The sequence below is a fragment of the Sciurus carolinensis genome, chromosome 2 (assembly GCF_902686445.1).
Source record: "Sciurus carolinensis chromosome 2, mSciCar1.2, whole genome shotgun sequence".
Lineage (NCBI taxonomy): Eukaryota > Metazoa > Chordata > Mammalia > Rodentia > Sciuridae > Sciurus > Sciurus carolinensis.
In genome coordinates, this window is record NC_062214.1 from 120,581,102 (window position 1) to 120,595,534 (window position 14,433).

At 34.7% G+C, this 14,433-nt stretch overlaps 1 protein-coding gene across 1 annotated transcript; it reads right to left on the minus strand.

Annotated features, from left to right (window-relative positions):
* Positions 1-12,692: 12,692 nt before the first annotated feature.
* On the minus strand, positions 12,693-13,976 carry LOC124976437 (olfactory receptor 4F17-like). The gene is made up of 2 exons (XM_047539313.1): positions 13,971-13,976; positions 12,693-13,697 (listed from the first exon to the last, which is right to left on the minus strand). Exons 1-2 carry the CDS (start codon positions 13,974-13,976, stop codon positions 12,693-12,695), a joined length of 1,011 nt encoding a protein of 336 aa, XP_047395269.1.
* Positions 13,977-14,433: the final 457 nt, after the last annotated feature.

Sequence of the window (14,433 nt, forward strand, 5' to 3'; positions counted from 1 at the left end):
TGAGACTGGGTTTTCAAGAATGATTTGTTTAATTTCCACATATATAATTTGAATATTTTCTAAATGTGTCCATTGTTATTTGGTTTAGAAAACACTTTAACTTTGGTGCTGCTTTGTTGATTTTCTGCCTGGATGATTTGTCCGTTGCTGAAAGTGGGATGCCCAAAATCCCTCATGGTTAACATATTAGAGTCTATCTCTTTCTTCATTTAGGTCTGTTAATCTATGCTTTATATATTTGGATACTCCTTTATGGGTTATATATGTATGTATGTATAAATATACATTACTTCCTGTTGTTGGATAGACTCCTTTATCATTACATAATGACCTTCCTTATCTCTTCTTACTGCTTTTGATTTAAAATCTATTTTATATAAGTATGGCTACTCCTGCATTCTTTTGGGTTTCATTTTCATGGAATATCTTTTTCCATCCCTTCACTTTTAGTTTATGCATCACTGTAGAGGTGAAGTGATTTTTTTGGAAACATATATTTGGGTTTTGACTTTTTATCCATTCAGTGACTTTTTTGCTTTTTATTTGGAGAATTTAATTAATTTATAATCAAGGTAATTATCAATAGGTACAGTTTCCTGCAGTCATTTTGTAAGTTGTGTTCTGTTTTACCTGCCTCCCTTCCTTCCTTCCTTCCTTCCTTCCTTCCTTCCTTCCTTCCTTCCTTCCTCCCTCTTGTTCCTTTTACTTTATAGTCTTCCTTTGTGGTTAAGTGATTTTTTCTAGTAGTGTGTTTTGATTCTTTGCTTATTATTTTTATTTGTTTATTATAGATTTTTGCTTCGTGGTTGTGAGTCTTGCAAACAACATATTGATTTAATACCTTATTTTGGAACGATAGCAACATAACATGATCTTAAAGGTAGGAAGCGAAATGGAGGGAGACAGAAAGAGAAGGAGGACACACTGATGCACTCCATTCATTCCTTCATTTTGAATTTTAATATCTCATTTTACATCTTTCTGTATTGCCTATCTCAACATGTTCATGTAGCTATATATTATTTTAATTATTTTGTGTTTTATTTCATATTAAACATGTGAATGGTTTGTACACCATTGTTACATTAAGGTATTCTGAATTTGATTGCATACTTTATATTACCAATGATTTTTATGCCTTTCCATGTTTTCTTCTTACCCATTAGTGCTTCTTCCTTTCAGTTTGAAAAACTCCCTTTAGAATTTCTTATAGGACATTTCTGGAGGAGATACATTCTCACGTTTTTGCTTCTCTGGGAATATATTTCTCTCTTCCTTATTTCTAAAGGATAGCTTTACTGGGCACAGTGCTCTTGGTGGACCAATTCCTTTCCCAACCCCCTCAGTACTTGGAAAATTTCATGCCACTCTCCTGGCTTGGAAGATTTCGGCCAAGAAGTCACTTATCAGACCACTTGAGACACACCTACATGTTTTTTCTTTCTTTTTCATTGCACCTTCAAGAATATGCTCTATTTTTCACTTTTGAGAGCTTCATTATAAGCTGTCTTGAGGCAGAGTTAAATTTGACTGATATCCTTAGACCATCTTGTACCAGAAATATGTATCCTCCTCTAGGTTTAAAAAGTTTTGTTATAATCTTTTTGAATAAACTTTCTACCCCTTTGGCATTCTCAAGTCCCTCTTGAACCCCAATAACCTGAAAACTTGCTCCTTTCATGCTGTCCTAATGTTCCTGAAGTTTCTTCATTCTTCTACATTCTCTTTCTCCTTCTTTGTGTACTTTTGAGCTCAGTTCCTTCTTCTGCTTGATCTATCATGCTGCTAATGCCTTCAGTCATGTTTTAAATTGTGCTAGTATATTTTTCAGTTTCAAGATTTTGTTTTTTTTTTTGTTCCTTCCATCTCTTTGTGAAGTTTTTCTGTTGTAATATTGAAACATTTTTCTGTGTTCTCTTAAAGTTCACTCAGTTTCCTTAAAACAGTTGCTTTAAATGATCCACACAAGCATTTGCTCATAATAGTTGCTATCTGGTTAGTTTTGGTGTTTTATTTTGACTTTTTGATGAGGCCATGATTCCCTGAAAGTTCTTGATGCTTATTAGTGTGCAATGTTGGCTGTGCACTGAAGGATTAGGTCTTTATTCCAGTTTATAATAGGACTCGGTTTGTTTCTATCCTTCCAGAAATTCTAATCAGGTTTCTTATTTCCTTTAATTCTGCAGTCTCTTCCACATTTTAACACTAGATGGTGCCTCAGTTCCAAGTTTGCTGTGAATTCATGGTTGGTATGGTGCCACTGTTTTAGTGACTGACTATGATACCATGATATAGTGCATTGCCACAGGACTGAAAGCAATAGAGTTAATTGATCATGAACTGAAACCTCTAAAACTATAAGCCAAAGCAAATCTTTCCCATTTTAATTTGATTATCTCAGGTATTTTGTTTTAATAAAGAAAATCTGACTAATAGACACCTAAAGAATAAGCAATAAAAGCAAAATAGACAAGGAGAAGTGCATTAAACTAAAAACTTCTGCATGGCAAACAATCAACAGAGTGAAAATACAACCTAAAAATTGGGAGAGAATACTTTCAAACCATATATCTGATAAGGGGCTTATATTCTAAATTTATAAGGAAATCATGCTACTTAATAGCACATACATGCAAAAACTATAAAATAGGTACAGAACCTGAAAAAATATTTCTCTAAAGATGACACAAATACATAAGAGTTATATTAAAAGATACATCACCACTAATAACCAGGGAAATTCAAATAAAAATCACAATGAGATGTTACCTCACACCTGTTAAAATGTTATAAGAAAAGACAAAAGATAAAGATGTTAGTTAAGATGCAGAGAAATGGAAATCTTTGTATGCTGTTGCTGGGACTATATATTGATATAGCTATTATAGAACAAGTATATAGCTCAAAAATTAAAAAGACGTACCATGTGATCCTACACGTTGGTCTATAGTTGAAGGAAATGAAATCAGTATGTCTAAGTGATCTGCATTCCCGTGTTCTGTAGCATTACTCATAATAGCTGAGACATGGAGGAGTCCACTGACAGATGGATTGATAAAGAATACATGACACATATACTCAGCAGAGTAATATTCATCCTTAGAAAAGATCTTGCCCTTTGACACATGTGGATGAAACTGGAACCCTTATGCCAAGTGACAATTCAGAGAAAGACTGCATCATCTACTTTTAGATGTGGAATCTAAAATAGTAAAACTCACAGGGGGACCTGAAGTGTTCGCGCTACCTGTGCACATGAAATACTAGTGACTATATAAGATGATGTATATGTTAATTAGTTCAATTGTAGAGGTAATTGTACAGTGTTCACACAAATTGAAACATAAAGCCATACAACTTAAGTATCTACAATTTTTATATCCAATTATTTGTCAATTATACTTCAATAAAGATGACAAAAGCAGCTAGAAAAAGACATGCAGATTAAACTTAAATCAGCAGAAAGAAAGAAACATGACAGATAAGGGCAGAAATCAATAAAATAGAAAATAGACAAAATAGATTAAATTAACATATTAGGGTTCTCCAGAGAGACAAAAACAATAGGGTGTGTGTGTGCTTCTATTTTAAAGAATTGTCTCAAACAAGTGTGGAGGCTGACAACTGTCAATCCAGCAGGTTGGAGACCCAGGGAAGAACTGATGTTGCCCTGGTGAGTTTGAAAGACAGTCTAGAGGGAGAATTTCATCTTTTTTTTCACTTAAGGACTTCAACTGATCGCATGAGGCCTCTCCACACTATAGAAGTTCTTCTATTTTAATCAGTCTACTGATTTAGATGCTAATTTCATCTAACAAGAATACCTTTATAGGAACATCTAGACTGAAGTTTGACAAAATGGTTGGGTATTGTGGCTTAAGTTGACCCATAAAATTAACCACTACAAGAAACTCAACCAAAGGTTGAAAACTTTGAAGTGTTTAGTAATTTTAATAATTCTTTAGTTAGGTTGCTCAATAAAACAGAAAATTAAATGACTGAATTAATGAAAGAGAAAGATATCATGGAAGATACTAATAACATCAAAAACATCATAAAGAAATGTTGAGCCAAAACCAGACAAAGACACATCAAGGAAAGAAAACTTCAGACCAATATCCTGATGAACATAGAGGCAAAAATTCTCAATAAAATTCTGGCAAATTGTATACAAAAACATGTTAAAAAGATAGGTCACCATGATCAAGTGGGGTTCATCTCAGGGATGATGCAGGGTTGCTTCAACATATGGAAAACAATAAATGTAATTCATCATATCAATAGACTTAAAAACAAGAATCATATGATCATCTCAATAGATGCAGAAAAAGCATTTGACAAAATACAGCACTCCTTCATGTTCAAAACACTAGAAAAAATAGGGATAGTAGGAACATATCTCAACATCATAAAAGCCATATATGCTAAAACCAACGCCAACATAATTCTAAATGGAGAAAAATTGAAAGCATTCCCTCTAAAAACTGGAACAAGACAAGGATGCCCTCTTTCACTACTTCTATTCAACATTGTCCTTGAAACTCTAGACATATCAATTAGACAGAAGAATTAAATTAAAGGTGTACAAATAGGTAAAGAAGAACTCAAGCTATCACTATTTGCCAATGACATGATTCTATTTTTAGAAGATCCAAAAAATTCCACCAGAAAACTTCTAGAACTAATAAATGAATTCAGCAAAGTAGCAGAGTATAAGGTCAATACCTATAAATCAAATGTATTCCTATAAATCAGTAATGAATCCACTGAAAGAGAAATAAAGAACACTACCCCATTCACAACTGCCTCAAAAAAACAAAACAAAACAAAAAACAAACAAACAAACAAACAACCCTGGGAAGCAATTATAACAAAAGAGGTGGAAGACCTGTACACTAAACTCTAAAGAAAGAACTTGAAGAAGACCTTAGAAGATGTAAAGACCTCCCATGCTCCTGCATAGACAGAATTAATATTGTCAAAATGACTGTACTACAAAAAATGTTATACAAATTTAATGCAATTTCTATTAAAATTCCAATGACAGTCTTCATAGAACTAGAAAAAGCAATTATGAAATTCATTTGGAAAAATAAGAGACCCAGAATTGCCAAAGCAATCCTTAGCAAGAAGACTGAAACAGGAGGTATCACAATACCAGACCTCAAACTATACTACAGAGCTATAGTAATAAAAACAGCATGGTATTGGCACCAAAACAGACATATAGACCAATGGTACAGAACAAAAGACACAGAGACAAACCCACATAAATACTGGTATCTCATACTAGACAAAGGTGCCAAAAATAAACATTGGAGAAAAGATAGCCTATTCAACAAATGGTGCTGGGAAAAATGGAAATCCACATGTAACAAAATGAAATTAAACCTTTATCTCTCACCCTGCATGAAACTCAACTTACAGTGGATCAAAGACTTAGGGACTAGAAAAGAGACCCTGTGACTACTAGAAAAAAAAGTAGGCGCAAACCTTCACCATGTCAGGCTAGGATCTGACTTCCTTAACAAGACCCCTAAAACAGAAGAAGTTAAATTAAGAATCAATAAATGGGATGGACTCAAGTTAAAAAGCTTCTTTTCAGCAAAGGAAACAATAATGTGAAGAGAGAGCCTACAGAATGGGAGAAAATTTTTACCCACATGCACCTCAGATAAAACATTAATCTCTAGGATATATAAAGAACTCAAAAACTTAACACAAAATAACAAATAACCCAATCAATAAATGGGCTAAGGAACTGAACAGAAATTTCACAGAGGAAGATATACAATTGATCAACAAATACAGGAAAAAATGTTCAACATCTCTAGCAATTAGAAAAATGCAAATCACAACTAAGATTTCATCTTATTCCCACCAGAATGGTAATTATCAAGAATACAAGCAACAATAAATATTGGTGAGAATGTGGGGAAAAAGGTACACTCGTTTATTGCTAGTAGGACTGCAAATTGGTGTAATCATTATGAAAAGCAGTATGGAGTTTCCTCAGAAAACTTGGAATGGAACCACCATTTGACCCAGTTATCCCACTCCTGGGTTTATACTCAAAGGACTTAAAATCAACATACTACAGTGACACAGTCACATTCATGTTTATAGCAGCTCAATTCACAATAGCTAAAGTATGGAACCAACCTAGATGCCCTTCAACAGATGAATGGATAAAGAAAATGTGATACACACACACACACACACACACACACACACACACTCACACACACATACACATGTTGGAATATTAATCAGCTTTAAATAAGAGTGAAATTATAGCATTTGTTGGTAAATGAATGGAGTTAGAGAATACCATGCTAAGTGAAATAAGCCAAACCTAAAAAAAACAAAGGTCGAATGTTTTCTCTGATATGTGGATGCTAATTCACAATGGGGGTGGGGGATAGGGAAGAATAGAGTTCCTTTATAATAGTTAGAGGAGAGTGAAGGGAGGGGAGCAGGTGGGTAGGAGGATAGTAGAGTGAAACAGACATTATTATCTCATGTACATATATGTCTGCATGACCCATGTGATCCTACAATATGTATAGTTAGAAAAATGAGAGATTACACTCCAATCAAAATGTATAAATGCATTCTACTGTCATGTACAACAAATTAGAACAAATAAAAAAATAAAAACAATTAAAAATAAAAAATTAAAAAAGAAATATTGAAAGGAATTTTTCACCAATACATTAACAGCTTAGATGGGATTAACAAATTTTTCAGAAAGCATGTTTTCCTCTTCAGATTTGGAACAAGGCTAAATATCTTCTCTCCAGAATTCTATTCTTCATTGTACTAGAGATCCTAGGTATTGTAATGAGAGAAGTAAAGTGGTGGAAAAGATAAAAAAATGTAGAATTGTTTTCATTTATAGATGACATCATTGATTATCTCAAAAATAATAAAAAAATTCTACAAAGTAACCACCAGATCAAATGTATGAATTTAGTAAACTTATTAGAACATTATACTAATAAAAAATATCATATATCTGCAGGACTATCTTTTAGGAAATTATTTAATGAAAATTACATAACACTGCTGAAAGAAATTAAGAAAGCACTAAGAAAACAGAGAGACACATATTAGAATACTCAGTGGATCATTATGAGTTTCAATTAGAAAACTGTTTTTCTCTGGTACTAAAGAAAAAAAAAAACTGTTTCTGATTTCCTTGCTGCCTCAGTAGTACTAAGCTCTGACTTTTTGCTCTGTTAGCTCAATGAGGTTGTCAGAAGCTTTGTTGTGTTCTCTTTTAGCGTCTTCCCTCTGCCTGCCTTCTCAGCCTTTTGACTACACCAAGAACTGATAAATACTCCATGGGAGAAAGTGGTATGCAAAACATGTGGCTTATCTCAATGAGCTTTTCTTTTCCTAGTTCCTCAATTCCTAGCTGATTCTGCTATTTTCAAATTTTCTCCCTTATCTTTGAGAATCATATATTTAGATCTTACTCAATTTTTCCTGATTCTGTCAAAAACATTTGTTAAAGTGTGTTTAGGCAGTGTTCCACACTGCTTTGGTTGTTATGTCTTTTCAGTCTGTTGACCTATCTCATTTCCTCACTTCTGCATTTTCACTCCATGAATTTATTTGCCGAATGATCCAGAGTATTTTCCTGTTAAATATTCCATGCTTTGCATTTATTTATTATTTTCCTACATTTTCATTGGTGGGCATAATGATGGGATTTATTGTTACATATTTGTACATGCACACAATATAACAATATAATTTGGCAAAATCATGCCCCAGAACTTTCCATTGCTTCCCTGCCTGCCAACCCTTGGTTGCTTTTCTCTACTGATCTCTCAAAGATCATTTCTTACAGCAGTTCAGTCTCTCAGTGCTGATGGAGTGTGATGTGATTCCACTATATTTTATTCAGTCATGATCTGGGGAAAGTCACTGTATCCATTTGTAGGAGCTGTCATACCACAGGTCCCCAGAGGTGGCTTTAACAACAGACATTTATTTTATCAGTTATGGAAGCTAGATATGAAGATGTTAACTGGAAGGGTTTCTTCTGAGTATTTTCATCTTGGTTTATAGATTGCTGAGGGTGACTTTGAACTTGTGAACCTCTGACTTGCTGGGATTATAGGTGTGCACCACCATGGCTTGCTGATCCCTGTCAGGGACATGACATAACTGTAGGTGTGGTTTTTACTGGTGCTGAAATCTGGGTTTCCTCTGAGGGGCTGAAGCACATGTCCTTTTTGTCAGGTCGACTTAAGTCATTGCTCTGTAGGTCCACAGGGATCTTGTTCAATCATGGATAATACCTTAGTGGCCTCCAAGATGATTATCTTCATTTCTTAGGACTGATCTCCAGATTTGAAGAAAATGAGTCCATGGTAGGAAATCTTCAAAGGTCAAAGAGCAGAATGAGCAGGTTTTGACAATATCCAAACTTTGTGCCAACGAAATGAATGAAGCTCAGCTTTTGGAATAAACCTTTTGTTCCCTCCTATGGTGAAAATTCTTGGGTTTGATGAGAAGACATATCATTTCCTGGCTTTCAGGGTGTCCAGCATTCTCCCTATGGTTCTTTCAGTTCCTGTACAGCACAGAAACCCTGAGCTCCAGAGCATAGGAGAGGTTGTCCAAAAACAGATCTGAAGAATCCATGCTTTCTATTGATGTCATTGAATCCATGCAATGTTCTCATATATTTCTCTCTGCTATCTGTAGACTGTCATTAGAGAGGTTTTATTAATCAGGTTCATTTATACTTCATGTTACTTATTTTTTTTTTTTTTTGGTGGGTGCTGGGGATCGAACCCAGAGCCTTGTGCTTACAAGGCAAGCACTCTACCATCTGAGCTATCTCCCCAGCCCCCTTCATGTTACATTTTTTACATATTTCCTCCATGTGATATGAATATTGACCAATGGTTAGTTATTGTCAGCCTGTTTCTTATAAGTTTTTTTCTGACACTGTTAATCATCTTTGTGTCCATTGATTGTTGCCTTAGAACCACTAATTCATTATGAGTTGCAAAATACTGATTTTCTAATTCTATATTTCCCATTGCAATTATTATCTTGAATTTCCTTACAAATATTTTTCTTCATCAACAATGTGGTTATCTCCTCTCAAAATTATCATATAGGAAGGGCAGAATATATTACTTGGTTCTTTCTTTTTAGTCATCAAGTTTCAGAATATTTAGTAGACATAGTAATTACCTCCGAAGGATGAAAATATACTATTTTTTATTTTGAGAATTATTGTGATTTTTATGGATACTTTTATGTACTGGTACTTCACTCTGTTGAACTCATCATTATCACTTATGCTCATATGGTTTCATTTCTGGTTAACTATTGACTGTTCCAGTTGGTTCCTGTTTTTTTTTTTTTTCTTTTGACATTATCCTAATTGTTTTATATAACTTCTTTTAATTGTGACCTGAAAAAAATGTTCCAGAACAATCTTGTGTGTTTCTGCTTCAGATCAAGAATGAACTATTTGTCAAAGAATCCCTGTTTCTTTTTAGTGGGAAATAGTATTTGAAGGTTGTACAAGAGCATTAGAGGAATTCATTGCTACTGGGCTGTCATTGCTTCAAGGTCTTTTCAGTGGATACAATTAATACTTAAATTATTAGTACAAGAAAATTAAGTTAATGCTTCATATTCTAAATTCCAATTAAGAAAAACAGATTATTTGACTGCTTTAATTTTTATCTTCTTTAATGCTGAAAATTTTGACTCCTATTGATGTTTACACAATTATTTATTTACTTATCTCAATAATTTTTAGGGAGGTTACCAGGAATTGAATTCAGGTACACTTGATCACTGAACCACATCTCCAGCCCTATTTTGTATTTTATTTAGGAAGAGGGTCTCACTGAATTGCTTACAGCCTCACTTTTGCTGAGTCTGGCTTTGAACTTATGATCCTTCTGCCTCAAGTCTTCCGAGCTACTTGGATTACAGGTGTGCGCCACTGTGCCTAGCTATCTCAATTCATTTCTAAAAGAGTAAAACTAATATTTTTACTAGCAGTAAGTAAGAAGTTTTGGTTCTTCTTAAGTTTTCCATTCTCAGGAAATGTTCCACAGCATTTTGAGTATGTGTTAGTGTCTAATGAAATGATTATTTTCTCTGATGTTATACTGATTAAAATACTACTAAATCACTTGTTTTGGTTTAAATGTGATTTTTTTTGAGATTGAAGTTTCTTTTTTCTCTTGATTTAATTTAACTTAAATTATGTAAAATATATATGATTCCAAAGTCAAAACCATAAGATATATTCAGAAAAGCCTGGATTTTATCCCTGTGCTTCCCTGTTTCTTCATTCTGCCAGAAGAAAACTTTATTCTTTTTCATTTTCTATTTAAAATGCTTACTTAAATATTTATACATCTATATATACATGTAAATCTAATATATATGTATCTCTGTTTTAACATAAAATCAGAATCATAGAGACACTCTTTAGCACTTTATTATTTTCATTTAAGAATTGTCTTGTGTATTATTCCAGAGAAGGATTTGGAGATATTAGTTGCTTAAAACTGCATTATTTATAATTTATGCAAGGAGTTATTTTTCTTATTGATCTTATTTTAGTTATTTTAGGTATTTTCCATTTCTTGCTATTAAAAAGAATATCTCACAATAGGTGTTGTTGGCAAGGATGTGGGGAAAAAGGCACACTCATACATTGCTGGTGGGGTTGCAAACGAGTGCTGCCACTCTGGAAAGCAGTGTGGAGATTCCTTAGAAACCTTGGAATGGATCCACCATTTGACCCAGCTATCCCACTCCTTGGCTTATACCCAAAGGACTTAAAATCAGCACACTACAGAGATGCAGTCACATCAAAGTTCATAGCTGCTCAATTCACAATACCATATTGTGGAACCAACCTAGATGCCCTTCAATTGATGAATGGATAAAGAAACTGTGGTATATATATACACAATGGAATATTACTCAACCATAAAGAATGATAAAATTATGGCATTTGCAGGCAAAGGATGAAATTGGAGAGTATCAGGCTAAGTGAGATAAGCCGATCTCAAAAATCCAAAGGATGAATGATCTCGCTGATAAGCAGATGATGACACATAATGGGGGGTGGGAGGGAGGGAAGAATGGAGGAAGGAGGGACTCTATAGAGGGAAAAGAGGGGTGGGAGGGGTGGAGGGAAGGAAAAAAATAACAGAACAAATCAAAAACTATTACCCTATGTAAATGTATGATTACACAAATGGTATGCCTCTACTTCATGTACAGAGAAATAAGATGTATCCCATTTGTTTACAATGAAAATAAATTAAAAAAAAAACAATGTCTCAAAGCCGTAAGCCTTATGGTTGGTTGCTTTGTGTTTTTGCTAATATGTTCTTAGAAGTAATATTTCTAGATTAAAAAATAAGTGGAATGCTAATTTCTCTACCTACCACTAGGAGGTTGTACCATTTTTCATTCTCACCAACAAGGCATGAGTGCTTCTTTATAGTTTCATCAACAGGTTGTGCTATCACATACTGAGGTCAGATGGATATTTGATACCTTATAGTCCAGAAGCAGCTTTTAAGTATCATTTTACTTTGCATATACCTTAACATAAAGGAGCTTGAACATTTTTTCATGTATTTAAAGATGGTGTTCATCTTCTTATGTATGAACTATAAGTTTATATCATTGTCCATTTTTCTATTATTTTGTTAGTTTTTGGAAATTCTTTACATATTAGAACTGTTGTTATTCCTTGTGATGTGAATTGCAAATACTTTCTCATTATCTTCTTACTTTTTTCAGATGTTCTTATTAAGCATTAAAAATTAATTCTGCATAGCCAATATTATCAGTCTTTACCACATTTATAGATTATAAAGAAACGAACTCATGTTTCCTTTTCATATTTTAACAGTTTTTAAAAAAGATTTCTGTCTTGAATCATTTGGAAATTGTCCTGGTACGTGATGTGATGAATGGATACAATGTATCTTTCCTCATATTGCTCTACATTTCTTTTCACTGTCTCTTTAATAGGTCCTTCCTTCTCTCACTGATTTAAAATGTTGTCATCATATCCTGATTTTGTTAGGTGTTTTAAAAATACTTATAAATCTGTTCTATTGCTTTCCTGGAATAGAAATAATCTTAACTCTTTTATCATCTGACTTTCCTTATCTCCTAATTCAAGTCAAACTTTGACAATACATTCCCTTTTCCTTAGGATTCTCCATGGGAAGAGGAGAGAGTTTTCTGGATCACTTGTTAAGTGGTTTTTCTCATCTGATATACATTTATTATTTCATTATCTCTTATAATAGCTATGTGCAACAAGTATTATTATCTCTTTTGTTAGAATGTGGAAACTAAAGCTATCATAGCTAAATAATGTACCTAAAGACATAGTTATTAAGAAGGACGTAGAGTTGAACCTCTGTTCAATTCAAAATTACTCATGAAGGCTCACAGATACTAACATATTTAAGCCTTCACTGTCGTCAAAATTTGTAATATCTTTTGAATGCATGATATTAATTTTGCATTTACATCCAAAACACAAAGATGTTGAAAGCTAAATTGATGCAGCATATGTGTTTAACAATTATTAAATGATGTGGGAATGGAAGTTACAATTTTCATGAGCTTTACTAAATAACTTACCAAATGTGCTATATATTATAGCATTATATCAAATTGATGTGACAGTTACAGAAGACCTGAGATTTTATCCCTGAATTCACAATCCATTTTCCCAACCGTCTCATTGCCCTCTTCATGTCTTTGTTCCTCAGCGTGTATATAATTGGGTTCAAGAGAGGAGTGACCACAGAATAAAACACAGCAAGGAATTTATCTAATGACTTGACGGGGAATGGCCAGGCATAAATAAAGATGCATGGTCCAAAAAACAAAAGAACTACTGTGATGTGAGCAGTCAAAGTGGACAGAGCTTTGGATGACCTATCCGAAGGGCGACGCTGGATGGTCATTAGGATGATGGTGTAGGAGGTGATCAGGAGAACAAAAGAACACACAGTGAGCACTCCACTGTTAGCAATGACCATGACATCCAACCTGTAGGTGTCCGTACAGGCAAGTTTGATTACCCGAGGGAGGTCACAGTAAAAGCTATCCACCTCGTTGGGACCACAGAAGGGTAAGTTGACTGCGAAGGCCAACTGGCTCACCGAGTGGAGGAAACCAATCCCCCACGCAGCAGCCACAATGCCAGCACACATGTGGCGGCACATAATTGTAGTGTAGCGGAGGGGTTTACAGATTGCTGTATATATGTCAAAGGCCATGGCCATGAGGATCACCAACTCACTTCCACCGAAGAAGTGAACGAGAAATATCTGAGCCAGACAGCCCTTGAAAGAGATGACTTTGCGCGTACTGAAAAAGTCAGCAATCATCTTGGGGGCTGTGGCTGAAGACAGAGACAGGTCGATGAGTGAGAGGTTGGCCAGCAAGAAGTACATGGGGGAGTGAAGGCGTGAGTAGGAAGCCACGGTTACGACAATAAGAAGGTTTCCAAACACAATTGCTATGTAGAAAACAAAAAAGAACAGAAAGAGGAAAATCTGGAGTTTCTGAGAATTGGAGAGTCCGAGGAAAGCGAACTCAGTCACCACAGAGTGATTTGCTTCACTTACTGATTCATTCCAGGAGACAGTCCCTGCAGTTCCCTTGGAGAAGAGAATGAAGAGGAAGTCAGAATTGTTATATTCAGTCCAAAGCCTGTGTCATTCTCCTTTCTCATAGAATGAGTGGTTCATTATGTAAAGGTTTTATAATGTAAACACTAAAGTTATAATTTTATCTCACACTACTTCCCCGGTTATACCTCGTAGTTAAGTTACCCAAGTCTTCACAGTAGCTCCAACTCATACTGCTTATTTCTAATAAAATACTAGTGACTATGTCACCCTCTCTGCCAGGTTGTCTGTTCTGTTACTTACATTCATCTCCTTTTCCTTTCAACTTCAAAACAGCTCAAATTCTCTAGCACACATTTTATATCACTTGATATTAAAGTACTTGGAAGAAAAAGACATATACCAAAATGAAACAAATGATGAAAAATAGAACAAAAAAAAGTAATAATATAATTTTAAAAGTGAGAGAGGATTATCGCGTCCCCTGCCCGCAGAGAAACACGAAACCGGATCAGGGCAAGTTCTTTATTTTCCGCAGTCTGCTTCTTCTGGCTGGCCAGCAGCGGCGGGCCGCTCTTGCAAGCGCCTTACATTACATACAACAACCAATCAGCTTATAGATCACGAGGGGAAAGCATGGACAGTAATGGAGCACAATAGTGTGGATATAGCAATCATGCAGTGTCCACGAGGACCCATGGCCAATCACATTAACTTCCTCAAAATATGCCACTTGTTGGCAGAGAGTATTAGTCTGCTGGAGGTA